The 13,365-nt window shown below is 37.0% G+C and overlaps 1 protein-coding gene across 1 annotated transcript in view; it reads left to right on the top strand.

The window, feature by feature from the left end:
- Window positions 1-13,365, top strand: part of LOC106880175 (CST complex subunit CTC1) — a 26,823-nt gene that overhangs the window by 11,432 nt on the left and 2,026 nt on the right. Inside the window, exons 9-19 of the mRNA XM_014930020.1 lie at window positions 2,792-2,847; window positions 3,232-3,331; window positions 4,388-4,468; window positions 5,129-5,253; window positions 5,421-5,568; window positions 6,931-7,092; window positions 7,670-8,315; window positions 8,867-8,982; window positions 9,964-10,152; window positions 10,909-11,009; window positions 12,635-12,780. Of these exons, the coding sequence (XP_014785506.1) occupies window positions 2,792-2,847; window positions 3,232-3,331; window positions 4,388-4,468; window positions 5,129-5,253; window positions 5,421-5,568; window positions 6,931-7,092; window positions 7,670-8,315; window positions 8,867-8,982; window positions 9,964-10,152; window positions 10,909-11,009; window positions 12,635-12,780 (1,870 nt within the window). The remainder of the gene's footprint in view (window positions 1-2,791; window positions 2,848-3,231; window positions 3,332-4,387; window positions 4,469-5,128; window positions 5,254-5,420; window positions 5,569-6,930; window positions 7,093-7,669; window positions 8,316-8,866; window positions 8,983-9,963; window positions 10,153-10,908; window positions 11,010-12,634; window positions 12,781-13,365) is intronic.

Genomic DNA, 13,365 nt, shown 5'->3' with positions numbered 1-13,365 from the left:
ATATATATATATATATATATATATATATATATACACATATGGTTAATTCCTTCATTCCCTTGCAGTTAATTCCTTTTGTCTTTGAAAATAGACTCTTAGTGAACTGTCTTGACATTTACAAGTAATTCTTGGCAATAGATGTCATGCTGGAAACTGTGAGTAGTTTTTCTAAAGTAGAGAACAGACAACTAAATATTCCTGCCAAAAATCTAAAACCATACAAGTTAAAACAAAACAAAAAAAAAAAAGAAAACCCACAATAATGTACCAAATGTGTTTTCATGTGCTCTGTCACATTGGAATTCCAGAAGAATTATTTTTTTAGCTTAAGGGAGATTAGATCTGCTGCTACTGTTGCTGCTAATACAACTACTACTGTTGCAGCTACAGCTGTTGTTGCTGCCTTTGCCACCACCACCACCACCACCACCACCACTACTACTTTGTAAGGCTCAATGTCTTAAGATTGGCCTTCAGTACTTTGTTCCATGTCTTCCTGGGTCTCCCTATGTATGTGTGTGTGTGTGTTTGTGTCTCTTTGTCTTGATAGTGTATGATAATTGTAAACGAATTTCACTGTCATACAAGCAGTGTCATTCACTTCCGATATTCTGCATGAACATGTCTGGCCCTAGGGCAGTATTACCTTATATGGAAACAAGTGAAAGTTGGTGACAGGAAGAGCATTGAGCCATAGAAAACCTGTCTCAAATATACTTTGGCTGACTCATCCAAGCATGGGAAAGTGGTTCTTAAATGATGATAATGATAATGACAAAGGATGTGATCTGAGAGAAATTTAGCTGCTATTTCTAGCAAGGCAAACGACCACGTCTAGGATTCTTTTGTTGACTTTTGGTGGGCTTTGAGGGAGTGGTGGTTTGTGTTTTGCAACAGTAATGTTGTTGGCCAGCAGTGGTGGAAATGGCTGTGACAATGTTGTGTAGGTGGTGAAGGTGATGCTGATCTGAAGTAATGGTAGTGGAGAGGATGGCAGACGGTGCTGATGATGTGGTGGCTGTATAGATATGTATCTGATGATGGTGACGACGATGATGATAATAATGGTGGTGATGGTAACGATGATGTTGGTGGTGATGATGATGATAATTGTGATGGTGATGGTGATATTGATAATGATGATGATATGATTGTGATGGTGATATTGATAATCATGATGATGATGATGGTGGTGGGTGATGGCAGTGATGATGATGATGATGATGATACGGCAGCGAGAATGTGACTGCCAGTGGCACCAACATTCTGCAGACATTGACTATACCAGCCTGTTTCTAGGAATTGATAATATCTGCCTAAAGCTGTGCCAATAATCTATGATACGAATTACAGTGTTAAATAAGCAACTAATATCATCATGGAGATGTCCACACTGAAGTACTGACAGGGTGAATTGGTATCTAAACACATCATCTGTCATTTACCGAATAATTAATTGATCTTTTAAACGATCCTTTATATTTTCGTAATCAATTTTATATTTTTCTGAAATATAAAAAAAAATATTTATATATTTGTTTATTTCTTTAGAAATTTCTTTTACTTTTTGATTCTTTACCACACACACACTTGCACACATGCACACACACATGCACATGCACGTACACCTCCATTTCTCTTCCTTTCTCTCTATATATTTGTGCGGGTGTGTGTCTACACACACACACACACACACACACACAAAGATGTAAATAAGCACACTTGGGTTTGATATATAAAATATACATACATATATATAATCATGTAAATATATGTATGTGTATATATATAAGGCTATGTATAGAGAGAAACTGAAAATGCTCAGATGAATATTCATGTATAAGCATATAAATATATATATATTTACAGAACAGGTTTATATGGAGTGCAAGAAGTACAGAAAACTAAGAGGAGAGGGCATGGTATTTCAAGTCCAACTGCTGTTTCTGGGGGCTCAGAGTTATGTAATAGTTGTAATGTTGGCAGACGGAGTGTGCAAAAAGTCAAGGATATGCAACCAGTAGTGGATGCATATAAACATTGCTGCGTGTTTGTGTGTGTGTGTGTTTGGGTTACTGTCTCCTTGCTTTGGCATCTTGTGATAGTGCTAAGCAAGTATCACTGTCATGCAAGCAACATTTTTCATTTCTCATCTTCCATAAAACATGTCCGGCCCTAGAGAAATAATATCTTACCTGGAAACAGGTGAAGTGGACAACAGGAATAGTATCTGGCCATAGAAAATCCACCTCATAGCTTAGTAGTAGGCCTTAAAAATGAACCGCATGAAAGCAAAATATATGCAGTCAAAAGATGTAGCACAAAGTCAAATAGAGGTGAAATGTGATGAGATCGAGAAAGTAAAGAAGTCCACCTAATTTGGGCACACAGTGAGTATGCACTGAGGTATGGATGCTGGTGTTGAAGTGATTATGGAGCAATGTGAAATACATGATTTTACTCAAGAACACATCACCTGCTCCAAGAATTGAAACCATGATGAAATAATCATGAGTGCAACACCCTAATGACTAGGCTATGCACCTTCACATATATATTTATATATACACACACACACGTACACATACACATGTATGTATCTATCCATACATATCTATCTATCTATCTATCTATCTATCTATCTATCTATCTATCTATCTATCTATCTATCTATCTATCCATACATATCTATCTATCTATCTATCCATACATATCTATCTATCTATCTATCTATCTATCAATATATATATATATATATATCTGTATGTGTATCTTTTTCCCATAACTTTAGGGTGAAATAACAAGCTGTACTGCTGATGGAGTTATTATTCTGAAAGACTCAATTAGGTAAGAACACTTGTCTGGACAAACCTTTGGTCATTTACTTGTTTTAATCATTGAACTGCTGCCATGCTGGGGCACCATTTTAGAGGCTTTTGTTGAACAAATCAACTCCAGTGCTTATTTTTAATACCCCAGTACTGGTATTTATTTTATCAGCCCCTTTTTGCTGAGCTGCTAAGCTATTGGGATACAAACATGCACATACATATATATATGTATATCTATATATACAGTATTTATGTACCAAAACCTGTGGAAACATGAGGCATTCTCACGAGTTTGCACCTGATGAATATAAAATAATACTTTGAATACAAGAACACAGTTAGCCTGTTATTCTAATGTATCAGAGATCTCTGCATTGTTTCTATCAATTTGTCTTTCCAGACTGTACTTGTTGTATAATTTGGCTTTTGTAATTTACCAACATTTTCGAGTTGGCACTGTACTCCAAGTTTCCAATGTTCACCGAAAGTATTTTGGGAAGGTAAGTTATATTTGGCTGTTTTTATTTATCCATTTTCCCTTTATTTTTCCCTTTAGTTGTTGTTTGGTCATTTGCGTACTCCCAATTCCAGCAGATCTACAGGAGCTGTAAACCACACTTGTTTGGGAAGGTCTGAAGGCCTACAAGATATGATGGAACATTCCCCTCATTGCAGCAGAGTGAGACTGTTGGGTGTGGCAGTTTGAATGCTGGCTATTTGGCGCTGCTGACTGGACACTGAACCTGCTTTAGCAACAGTACTTTTTGGTACTGGATGTAAACACACACACATGCACACACATACTCACACATACACACATGTATACATACATACACGTGTGTAAACATACATACATTCACACACTCACACACACACACATGCAATATAAATAAATTTCATTATAGTTGACAGAATAATCTGAATGCTAAAGGGTTAATGTCAAGTAAGGCAGCATTGAATCAGTGATGCCATACAGGGGTTCCAAAATGTCTCATATTCTCCTTCTTAGATTAAAATCTTTAATAACAGAAGTGAAATTCTGTGTGTCCATCTGAGACCCCTGTATCTCAGTCTACGTTTGCTCTCAATAGACATATCATAACTTTTTGGAATCAGGATGATCCCGGGATTGAAAATTTGCCCTTCATTGGATTCTTGAACATCCAGCATTGAGATCTGATTTAAAAGCATTTGGGGTTGCTATTTCTAGCAGGTAAAGCTTGGCTGATTCATGCTATCTTGGTTGGTGTTTGTCAGATGATATCAGAGATCAAGGAAGAGATAAATGACATTCGCTTCATTAATTCTCATCTGTTCTTAACCTCTGATTAAACACCACCGGGGCATAAAGTCATTATAGATGTATTATAGTTCTGCTATTTAGCTCTCCTTAGTTTTGGGCCACAGGCCCAGTTAGCCCTTCACAGGAGCTAGCTTAAAAGTCCGCATGGAGTGCGTCTTTTAAGCTCGTATAATAATTAGTGTTAAAAGGAAAACAAGAATATAATGGGGATGCCAATCATTGTCATTTCTTAGAGTGTCTTCTTCTATTGTAGGAAAACCAAGTGAGACTGTATTGCTGTGCCAGAAGTTGTATCAAAGTGCTGAAGTTTACTCAAAAGACTTCCAGTGTTTTGGTGAGCAAAACTTTATTTATTTGAAGTTTATGAAGTTTTCAGTGCATTTGCATGTCAGGCCTCGTGAAAGCAAAGTGGTTGAGTACCTTTTGAGCATTGGGCCTGACAGAGGCAAAGTGACTGAGTTCCTATTGAGTGTTGGGCCTCACAGAGGTGAGGTGGCTAAGTTCTTTTCAAGTGGGCCTCATAGAGGCAGGGTAGCTGAGTTCCTTTCAAGCATTAGGCCTCATGGAAGCAAAGTGGCTGAGTTCCTTTTGAGTGTTGGGCCTCACGGAGGCACCCGTTCCAATCATTCCAGTCCAGTCCCAAATATAGGAGCAACACTCCACTGTCAATTTCACCTGACCTTTGTAGAATGCCAATAATTGCCAGGGCTTGAAATGTTTTCTGGCCCCTGGAGAGAGAGGCAGTGTTTGGGATGTGGTCCTTGCTATGTCAAGATTGTGCTTTTTCACCAGGACAGACCTTTTACTAATATTACGACCTGACATTTGAAATGATTGTAAGGGTCTCTAGTTGCTCATGTTAGAGGAGATTATATTCTTGATAGGAGTACTACTTGTTACTGTAAATGTAGTACAGACAATTAAAAATACTCAATCTTTATGAAAGCAACAATGCTACTGCTATTACTAATAATTAATTTTTATTTGATTCTAGCCTTTAAGAACTTGTTCTTTCACCCTGAGGGCTACACTGAAATTCAACCTTAGCCCCACTGAAATAGACACTATTCTACCAATGGAAGCTCAGTTTAACAGAATATCTCAATCTCTGTTCAAAAAGTAAGTAATAATAATAATAATAATAATAATTATTATTATTATTATTATTATTCACAAATTTGTACAATTTTGTTTTGTTCTCTTTGCATTTTAGAAAATGTTGGTAAATTTCTCTTTCTTTTCACATTTTTTTACTTTGTGTCTTGTTACTATTTTCTGCATCTTAGATCTTCAGAACAACATAAATTTGCTTGGGAAAGAATTCTGTCTCATGTCTTGAAGGCATGCAAATGTGTAAAGTCACGACAGTTTGTACAAGAGTTTATTGAATATGAGCATCGTTGTCCAGCTTCTGCTAAGGAAGATGTCAGCCGTGTAAGTAGCTTAAATTCTATACCATCTTTCAATTAGTGTTAACGTATTAATAATGGTAATAGTATTAGCATTAGAAACTAGAAATAATTATATAGGCACAGGAGTAGCTGTGTGGTAAGTAGCTTGCTTACCAACCACATGGTTCCGGGTTCAGTCCCACTGCGTGGCATCTTGGGCAAGTGTCTTCTACTATAGCCTTGGGCCGACCAAAGCCTTGTGAGTGGATTTGGTAGACGGAAACTGAAAGAAGCCCGTCGTATATATGTATACATATATGTTTGTGTGTCTGTGTTTGTCCCCACTAGCATTGCTTGACAACTGATGCTGGTGTGTTTATGTCCCCGTCACTTAGCGGTTCGGCAAAAGAGACCGATAGAATAAGTACTAGGCTTACAAAGAATAAGTTCTGGGGTCGATTTGCTCGACTAAAGGTAGTGCTCCAGCATGGCCGCAGTCAAATGACTGAAACAAGTAAAGAGTAAAGAGTATATAATGACGAAGGTAAATGATATTAGCTGTTAAAATTTTCATTTTGTTGGCAGACGTAGGAGACAACTCTTGACATGTTCTGGTATTATTCACACCTTATCAGCGAAGCCCAAATTTTCTAACTGTTAAATTTGAAACCTTCTTAAATTTTAACTCATTTATCTTGAAAATTCATCTTTCTTGAAAGCAACAGCCCAAAATTCAACCTGTGGTTAAATCACTTCAAGATGGTTTCCATGCTAATCTTGCAAGACCTCCGAACATTAGGCCTCACCGAGGCAATGACTTCTGACCGAGACCTTTGGAAATATGCTGTGCGTGAGAAGACCCGGCAAGCCAAGTGAGACCAAAATCCAAGGCTTCTGCCTGGGATGTAGCCAGCCCACTTATGCGTAACATTCCTTCTTTGGACACACAGAAGCCACACGTTCTCAGTTTTAATTATTAAGATTGCTATATAACAATGGTCTTCCACCCTTTTAGCACTATGGACTTGTTTCATGCTAGACAATTTTTCCATAGATTGAGAAACCATACGAAAAATAAAACACAAATGAAATGCTTAATATATAATTTGATTATTACATATATATTACATATATAATGCAACTCGTTATTGTGGACTGTGATAGTCAATAAAATAGAAATAAGATTTTAAGATTTATGCATTCTGTGAGGTTCAGTACCAAATGGTCTCTAGCCTGGTGCCAAATGCTCTTCAAGGTGGTACTGGTCTAGCATAGACATCATGGCTGGGATGCCTGTGCTAGATTATGACTCACCAAAGGCTAACCAACAACAAGTCTATGATTTTGCTACATCTCTGTTTCACTTTTATTTTATTTTTGCTAATGAATTTCTTCTAATTTCCAGGTACAAACCATTCATGCACGGACTTTTGTTCCATTGGACCTCAGAAAAGAATCTGAAGAACTTGCTCAAGGAATTCTTGCCTATTTCAAAACAGAGAAGAATAAATTTTCATCTTCATTATTGTCTTCATGGAGGTTTAGGAGAAGAAAATTCACAGATAAAGTATAACTATGCAGTTTATCAATTAACCAAAGTTACTTCTTCCCCTTGAATACTCTTACCCATTTAGTATTTGGGGGGGGGGGCTTATTCCTTTTTCTATAACAGAAAATACTTGCTCAAGGTTTTATGCTGTGGGACTGAACCCAGAACCATGTGTTTGGGAAGCAAATTTCTTACTACACAGCCAGACTTGAACCGCTTCTTGTGAATTCTTTAGTAGAAAACCCTATAATTTACAATATCACTTGTAATCATGTTCATTCCAATTATTGATTTAGCCCTTTTGACACCACTCCACCTAAGACCACCTCTGGTTTTATGATACAATCTTCCTGTTTTAAAATTATCTCAATTAAAATCTTCTCTCAATATTTCATGTTAATTTAAACTCTTAACACCAGCCTAATAATGGCAAAGCTATTTTGCTACATTCTTCATTATACTTAAAACTATTTGAAGCAAATGTTGTGTATTTCAACAAAAATATGATATCAAAAGGGGTTAACCTAAATAGTTTTATGTTTGATTTTTGATGGTTTGGTTTCTTTGTTTATTTGTTTGATTTTTTATTTCTCAGATGCTTGTTGGTTATTTATCATTAAACCCAGACACTGGCCATCTTTGCTTCACTGACCAATTCCACAGCATCAATGCAGTCTGCCAGTTTTGGACTTTCAACCAAACACCATATCATCACCGTTGTTCCGGAAATTGCGTAATTAAGAGAAATGATGAAACGTTTAACTTCTCATGTCCTTATTTGCACACTTGGTGTCTAGGAAAATTGATTGCTCTGGACCGTTTCCAATTAGTCTTGGAAGTATTCATAAATAATTCTACTGGCATTAACAAAACCGAAACCACTTTGAGCTTATTAGACAGCTCAAAATTCAGACTTGTTAAATATCTGCAATTTTCGTTGCAAGATGCTGTCATTATGGAAGATATTTCTCGGTCATCTTTTCAACACTGGAGGGAAATTTCTATTAAAACTAACGAGCTTCAAGCAACTTTTCCAGGTCGTGATCTTTGCACCTGTCAAGTTTATTTAATGACTTACAAAGAATCTTTGTTGGAAAACCTGTTTCATAAGAGTAAGGTACCCTCATTGCAATTCATGACCCATGGATATTTCTTGGGGAAGCCATTTACTCTGCCAGTTCGTTGTATCTTTAAAGCGGCTAATAAATTCCTGCATACTAAAGACAGCAAATCTACTCAAGGTAATGTTTTATTTTTGAGAGTTTTCCCTCATCACCTTATTGTTGTTGTTTAAGCCAAGACTAATCCTGACTGAGTCAGAGTAAGACCTGTAGATAGTCAGTTGTTGTTCTTGTTGTCCTTTAGCCCCAAGACAGATCTAGTCAAGCAAAACTGTGAACAAAGACATCCTATCTGTGAGTATCCCTTGTTGGCTAGTATAATCCTTGGGTTGACCAATACCTTGTGAGGGAAATTCAGTGCATGGAAGCCATACTTAATTTGTCATATGTATATACCATCATCATCATCATCATCATCATCGTCGTCATCATCATCGTTGTCATAAATATGCCATGTCCGATAAAAAAAACAGGTCAAGATGGCCATGTCAGGAATGCCATTGATCATGACTCTGCTCAATCAAGATTGGTCTGAGGTTAAATAACAACATTTAATCCAGCAATTTATTGTGTTGGTCATTTCCCATTGAACATGCAACCTCAATCTTGCTTGACCGTAACTGGTCAATTTATTCAGTATGGTATTTCATCCTTTGTTTTTATCTCACCAGTGAGGGCAGGTTCCCTTGATGATAAGATCTCAGAAACTCTGTTGGATGCCATACCCTATGAGCAAACTGTCATTTTCTTCCGAGACGATGCCTCAAAATGGTATGATACCATGCAGGTCAGTAGTATTCTGAAGTAACGTCTTCTGTTAACCTTTTCTTTTGTTTACACTTTTTATTTACTGGATCACAGCTGACCGGAGGATAAACAACATCAACAAAAAGCTCACCTTTTTTTTACCTACAAAACTTTCCCCTTTGAAGATGACATAACATGGAGGGGGGGGGGAAGAAGAGAAAGAAAAATAAGAAATAACGATGTACACAGAAAGGGTAGAGTGATAGAAAGTTGAAACATACAGAAGAAAGAGGGTGGAGGAGAGAAGGGAAAAAGCAAAAAAGAATGAAAAAGAAAAGAAAAAAGCTACTCCCGAATGGGATAGAATAGATAAGTATAAATCCAGCTGGCTTCACATCCAGTTTGGAGCAATTTGATTCCATGTATGTTTCCAGCAAGCTACTAAACAAACTATAATATGTCCATGTTATAATATGAAATGGACGTGTGTGTGTGAAAGCGAGAGAGAGAGAAAACAAGAGAGAGGAAGAGAAAGAGACAAAGAGTGAGTAAAGGGGTGTGTTGTTGGCCCGAGACTATAATAGAAAACACTTACCCAAGGTGTCACACTGTGGGACTGAACATGGAACCATGTGGTTGGGAGGCAAGCTTCTTACCACACAGCTACGCCTATGTAGACATTCAGAACAAACATTACAAGGTATTTTGTTTGATGCTTTTACAATTCTGATTGTTCACCTGTGCTTAAATAATTCTTTCCAATTTAGGCACAAAGCCATCAATGTCAATCAATTACATTAACCCCAATTACTTGTCTGTTACTTTATTTTATTGATCCTGACCAGCTGAAAGCAAAGCTAACTTTGGCAGGATTTGAAATCAGATTGTAAAGAATTAGAACAAATACTACTAAGCATTTTTCTGATGCTCTGACAAAACTGCCAGTTTTATGCTGAAACTATGATAGCTATAATAATGCATTTAACTCTTTACTTTTTCTATATTTCTATCTCTTTTTCAGACTGAAGGAAGCTGTTATCTGCTGATTTCATATGGAAGCACTTCTCTGTCCAGAACATCTACAGTGTTCCAATCTGTCTATCCACAGGTTCTAACTAAAAATGTAGAAAAATGCTATGTCTGCTTGTCAGAAAACATATTGGTGCAGGAAATTCCTCTTGCACACTTGAACTCATATTATGAAGCCAAGGTTGGTTGTAGTCTTGATTTTGTTCTGTTTTTATCTTCTTTTCAGATAGAATTGGTTTGTTTATACATTCTGCCAATTTTTTTTGGTTGAAAAGAGGAAGAAGGATAGCGCTAATGACATTTTTTTTGCATTGGCAGGGCAGGGGGCGGGTGGAGAAGAACCACAACTTCTATGTTACAACAGTAGGAAGCCAGAATATCCAATAAAAAAGGTTTAGGCATGACTATGGACACGGGCATTGTTATGGACACAGGTATGGACATGGGCATGGCTATGGACACAAGCATGGCTATGGGCACAGGCATGACTATAGACATGAACATGGCTATGGGTATGGACTGGCTATTGGCACAGGCATAGCTATACCTGTGGACATGGTTATAGGTGCAGGCATAACTGTGTGATTAAAAAGCTTTCACCACCTGATCCAACAATTTGATAACTCTGTAATTATTTCTATCTAAGGTATCACCTTTACTGTTATAGCAGTTGACTATGGTATGTGTGTGTTTGTGTGCATGTGGGTGTCTATGTGTTTGTGTCTTGTCATTTTGACATCACACAATGACTAAATAAGTGTCACTGTCTTACAAAGAGTGTCATTTGCTTTCCAATCTTGTATGGAGACATATCTACTCAAGATGCCATGCAGTGGGATTGAACCTAAAACTACATGGTGGTGATACAAATTTCTTAGCCACACAACTGTGCTTGCACCTTATTGTATTGTATTTTTTTTTATTTTTGATATTTCAGCTTAACTGGTTACCAGAGCTATTAAAGAAACCATCCCTTCAGTATGACACTATTGTGAAACCACCTTGTCTCTGTTCTGTGTCAGATCTCCTTCGCTGTAGGTGAGTCGGCAGTTCATTGCTGTTATTAAAACCACAGGCCAGGCTGGATCCAGTAAACTTGTTGTCAAATCAAAAGCGTTCTATCTAATACCATTCCATCTTCTATTCCATTGTAGTATATTTGAGGCTACGTCATCTGATGTGTTAGGGAAGCACAACCATGCCTGCACCTGTTCCATCTGCTGTGTTAATTAAAATGTTAATATATTGCTTATAACCTGAAACAGTCAAGCTAGCACAAATTAAAATATCATGAAACTAAGTAAAACAAGACAACATATGCAATCAGACAGAAGTGGTGGGGTTATCTTGATACTAGAGATAACAAATAGATCAAGGCCAGGTGTGATTAGTTTTGAATAACTAATACTAACCTAAGGATGACTAGATGTTTTAGAGCATGGTTAATTATTTACACTTTTTTGAGACCAACCAACAGAGAAATCCATTTGATACATGACCTCACATTTTAAAGTATTCATAATTAAATTAAAATATTCCACAGAATTTTACCATATTTTCCAGGATACAGATTTATGTAGTATATAGTATAAATATGCAATGTAAATATTCTTTCCAAATCCTGCAGGATTTTGTGTGGAATTTTTGGTCTGCCAAAGTTGTCTTGATGTATAAATTAACCTACCTTTTCTTTGGCTGCAAATTTTGGTATGAAAATTTCGATTTGTATGCTGGAAAATACAATGTGTGAGAATCACTAGCTAAGTTATTCTCCAAACATCAGCTTACTAAACTTATAAAAAATTCTTCCATTTTTCTAAATGGTTTCAGTTACTGGACAGTGACCATTCTGGGACACTGGTTTCATGAGTTTAGTCAACCCATGTCAGCCTCAGTGTTTACTTCTGACTTGTACATATTATATGGATTTCTATTTGTCAAACTGTGTCCAGCGTTGCCTTCCTGGCACGTGTAAGGACATTCGAGCGAGATCTTTGCCAGTGCCGCTGGACTGGCTCCTGTACAGGTGGCACATAAAATACACCATTTTGAGCGTGGCTGTTGTCAGTACCGCCTGACTGGCCTTCGTGCCGGTGGCGCGTAAAAGCACCCACTATACTCTCGGAGTGGTTGGTGTTAGGAAGGGCATCCAACTGTAGAAACTCTGCCAAATCAGATTGGAGCCTGGTGTGGACATCTGGTTCACCAGTCCTCAGTCAAATCGTCCAACCCATGCTAGCATAGAAAGCGGACATTAAACGACAATGATGATGATGATGATGAAACCTATGTTTTGTGTACTATTTTCCTGTTTGTATCACCAAACTTGTGTGTGTGTTTGTGTTTGTGTGTGTTTATGTGTATTGGTATAAGCTTATGTTTGGGTATAGATATAGGTATAGATATAGGTATACAAACAGTATACTTATATGTATAATTTGTTATAAACTTAAATATAAATTTTATTTTTAAGTGAAAACCTGCTCCAAACTGTTTTTCAATTTCTTCTAATGCTTTTTTATCAATTAATTAATAAAATTAATGAGAAACAAATCTTAATGAAAGAAAATGTTAATTAATTAAATTGGCAAATATGTCAAGAGAATATTCTAATTAGTTCATAATAAATGCATGTTACTATTTATTTGTCCTTCATTTTTCAGTGTCACCGATACCATAGTGAATTTGTTGCCAGTTATTATTCTGACATATGTTGAATCGGATGCTGATGACAAACTCTCAATGAACTCTTCAGAGGATGTTGCAGAAAATAGCAAATGTGATCGGAAGGAATTCAATGCAAATCTTGGTAATTCTTTTAACTTTTACCAGCCTTTTACTTGTTTCAGTCATTGGACTGCAGCCATGCTGGGGCACCAGCTTCAAAGGTCTAGTCGAATAAATTGACCACAGTGCTTATTTTTCTTTAAACCTGGTACTTATTCTATTGGTCTCTTTTGCTGAACTGCTAAGTGATGTGGACATTAATAAACCAAGACCGGTCAAGCAGTAGTGAGGACAAACACAAACATTAAGACACATGCACATTTGATATAGTCATATATCCTTCCTTCCTTCCTTCCTTCCTTCCTTCCATTGAATGGTGGACATAATATCTTGAAGAACATGTTTGAGGCCTGATAATAGCTATTTTATATTTTACTTGCATTAGTCATTGGATTGCAGCCATGCTGCCTCGAAGAGTTTAGCTGAACTCCAGTTCTTATTTCACTTTTAGGTTTGGTATTTGTTTTGTTGGTCTCTTTTGACAAACTGGTTGTCAAGCAGTAAGTGGGACAAACACAAAAATGCACACACACATGCACATGCATATGCACTCACACTCACATACTCTCTCTCTCTCACACACACACACACACACACACACACACAC

This window comes from Octopus bimaculoides, chromosome 12 (assembly GCF_001194135.2).
Source record: "Octopus bimaculoides isolate UCB-OBI-ISO-001 chromosome 12, ASM119413v2, whole genome shotgun sequence".
NCBI lineage: Eukaryota > Metazoa > Mollusca > Cephalopoda > Octopoda > Octopodidae > Octopus > Octopus bimaculoides.
Note: the sequence above shows the minus strand (reverse complement) of the source record. Positions and strands in the feature narration are given on the sequence as shown.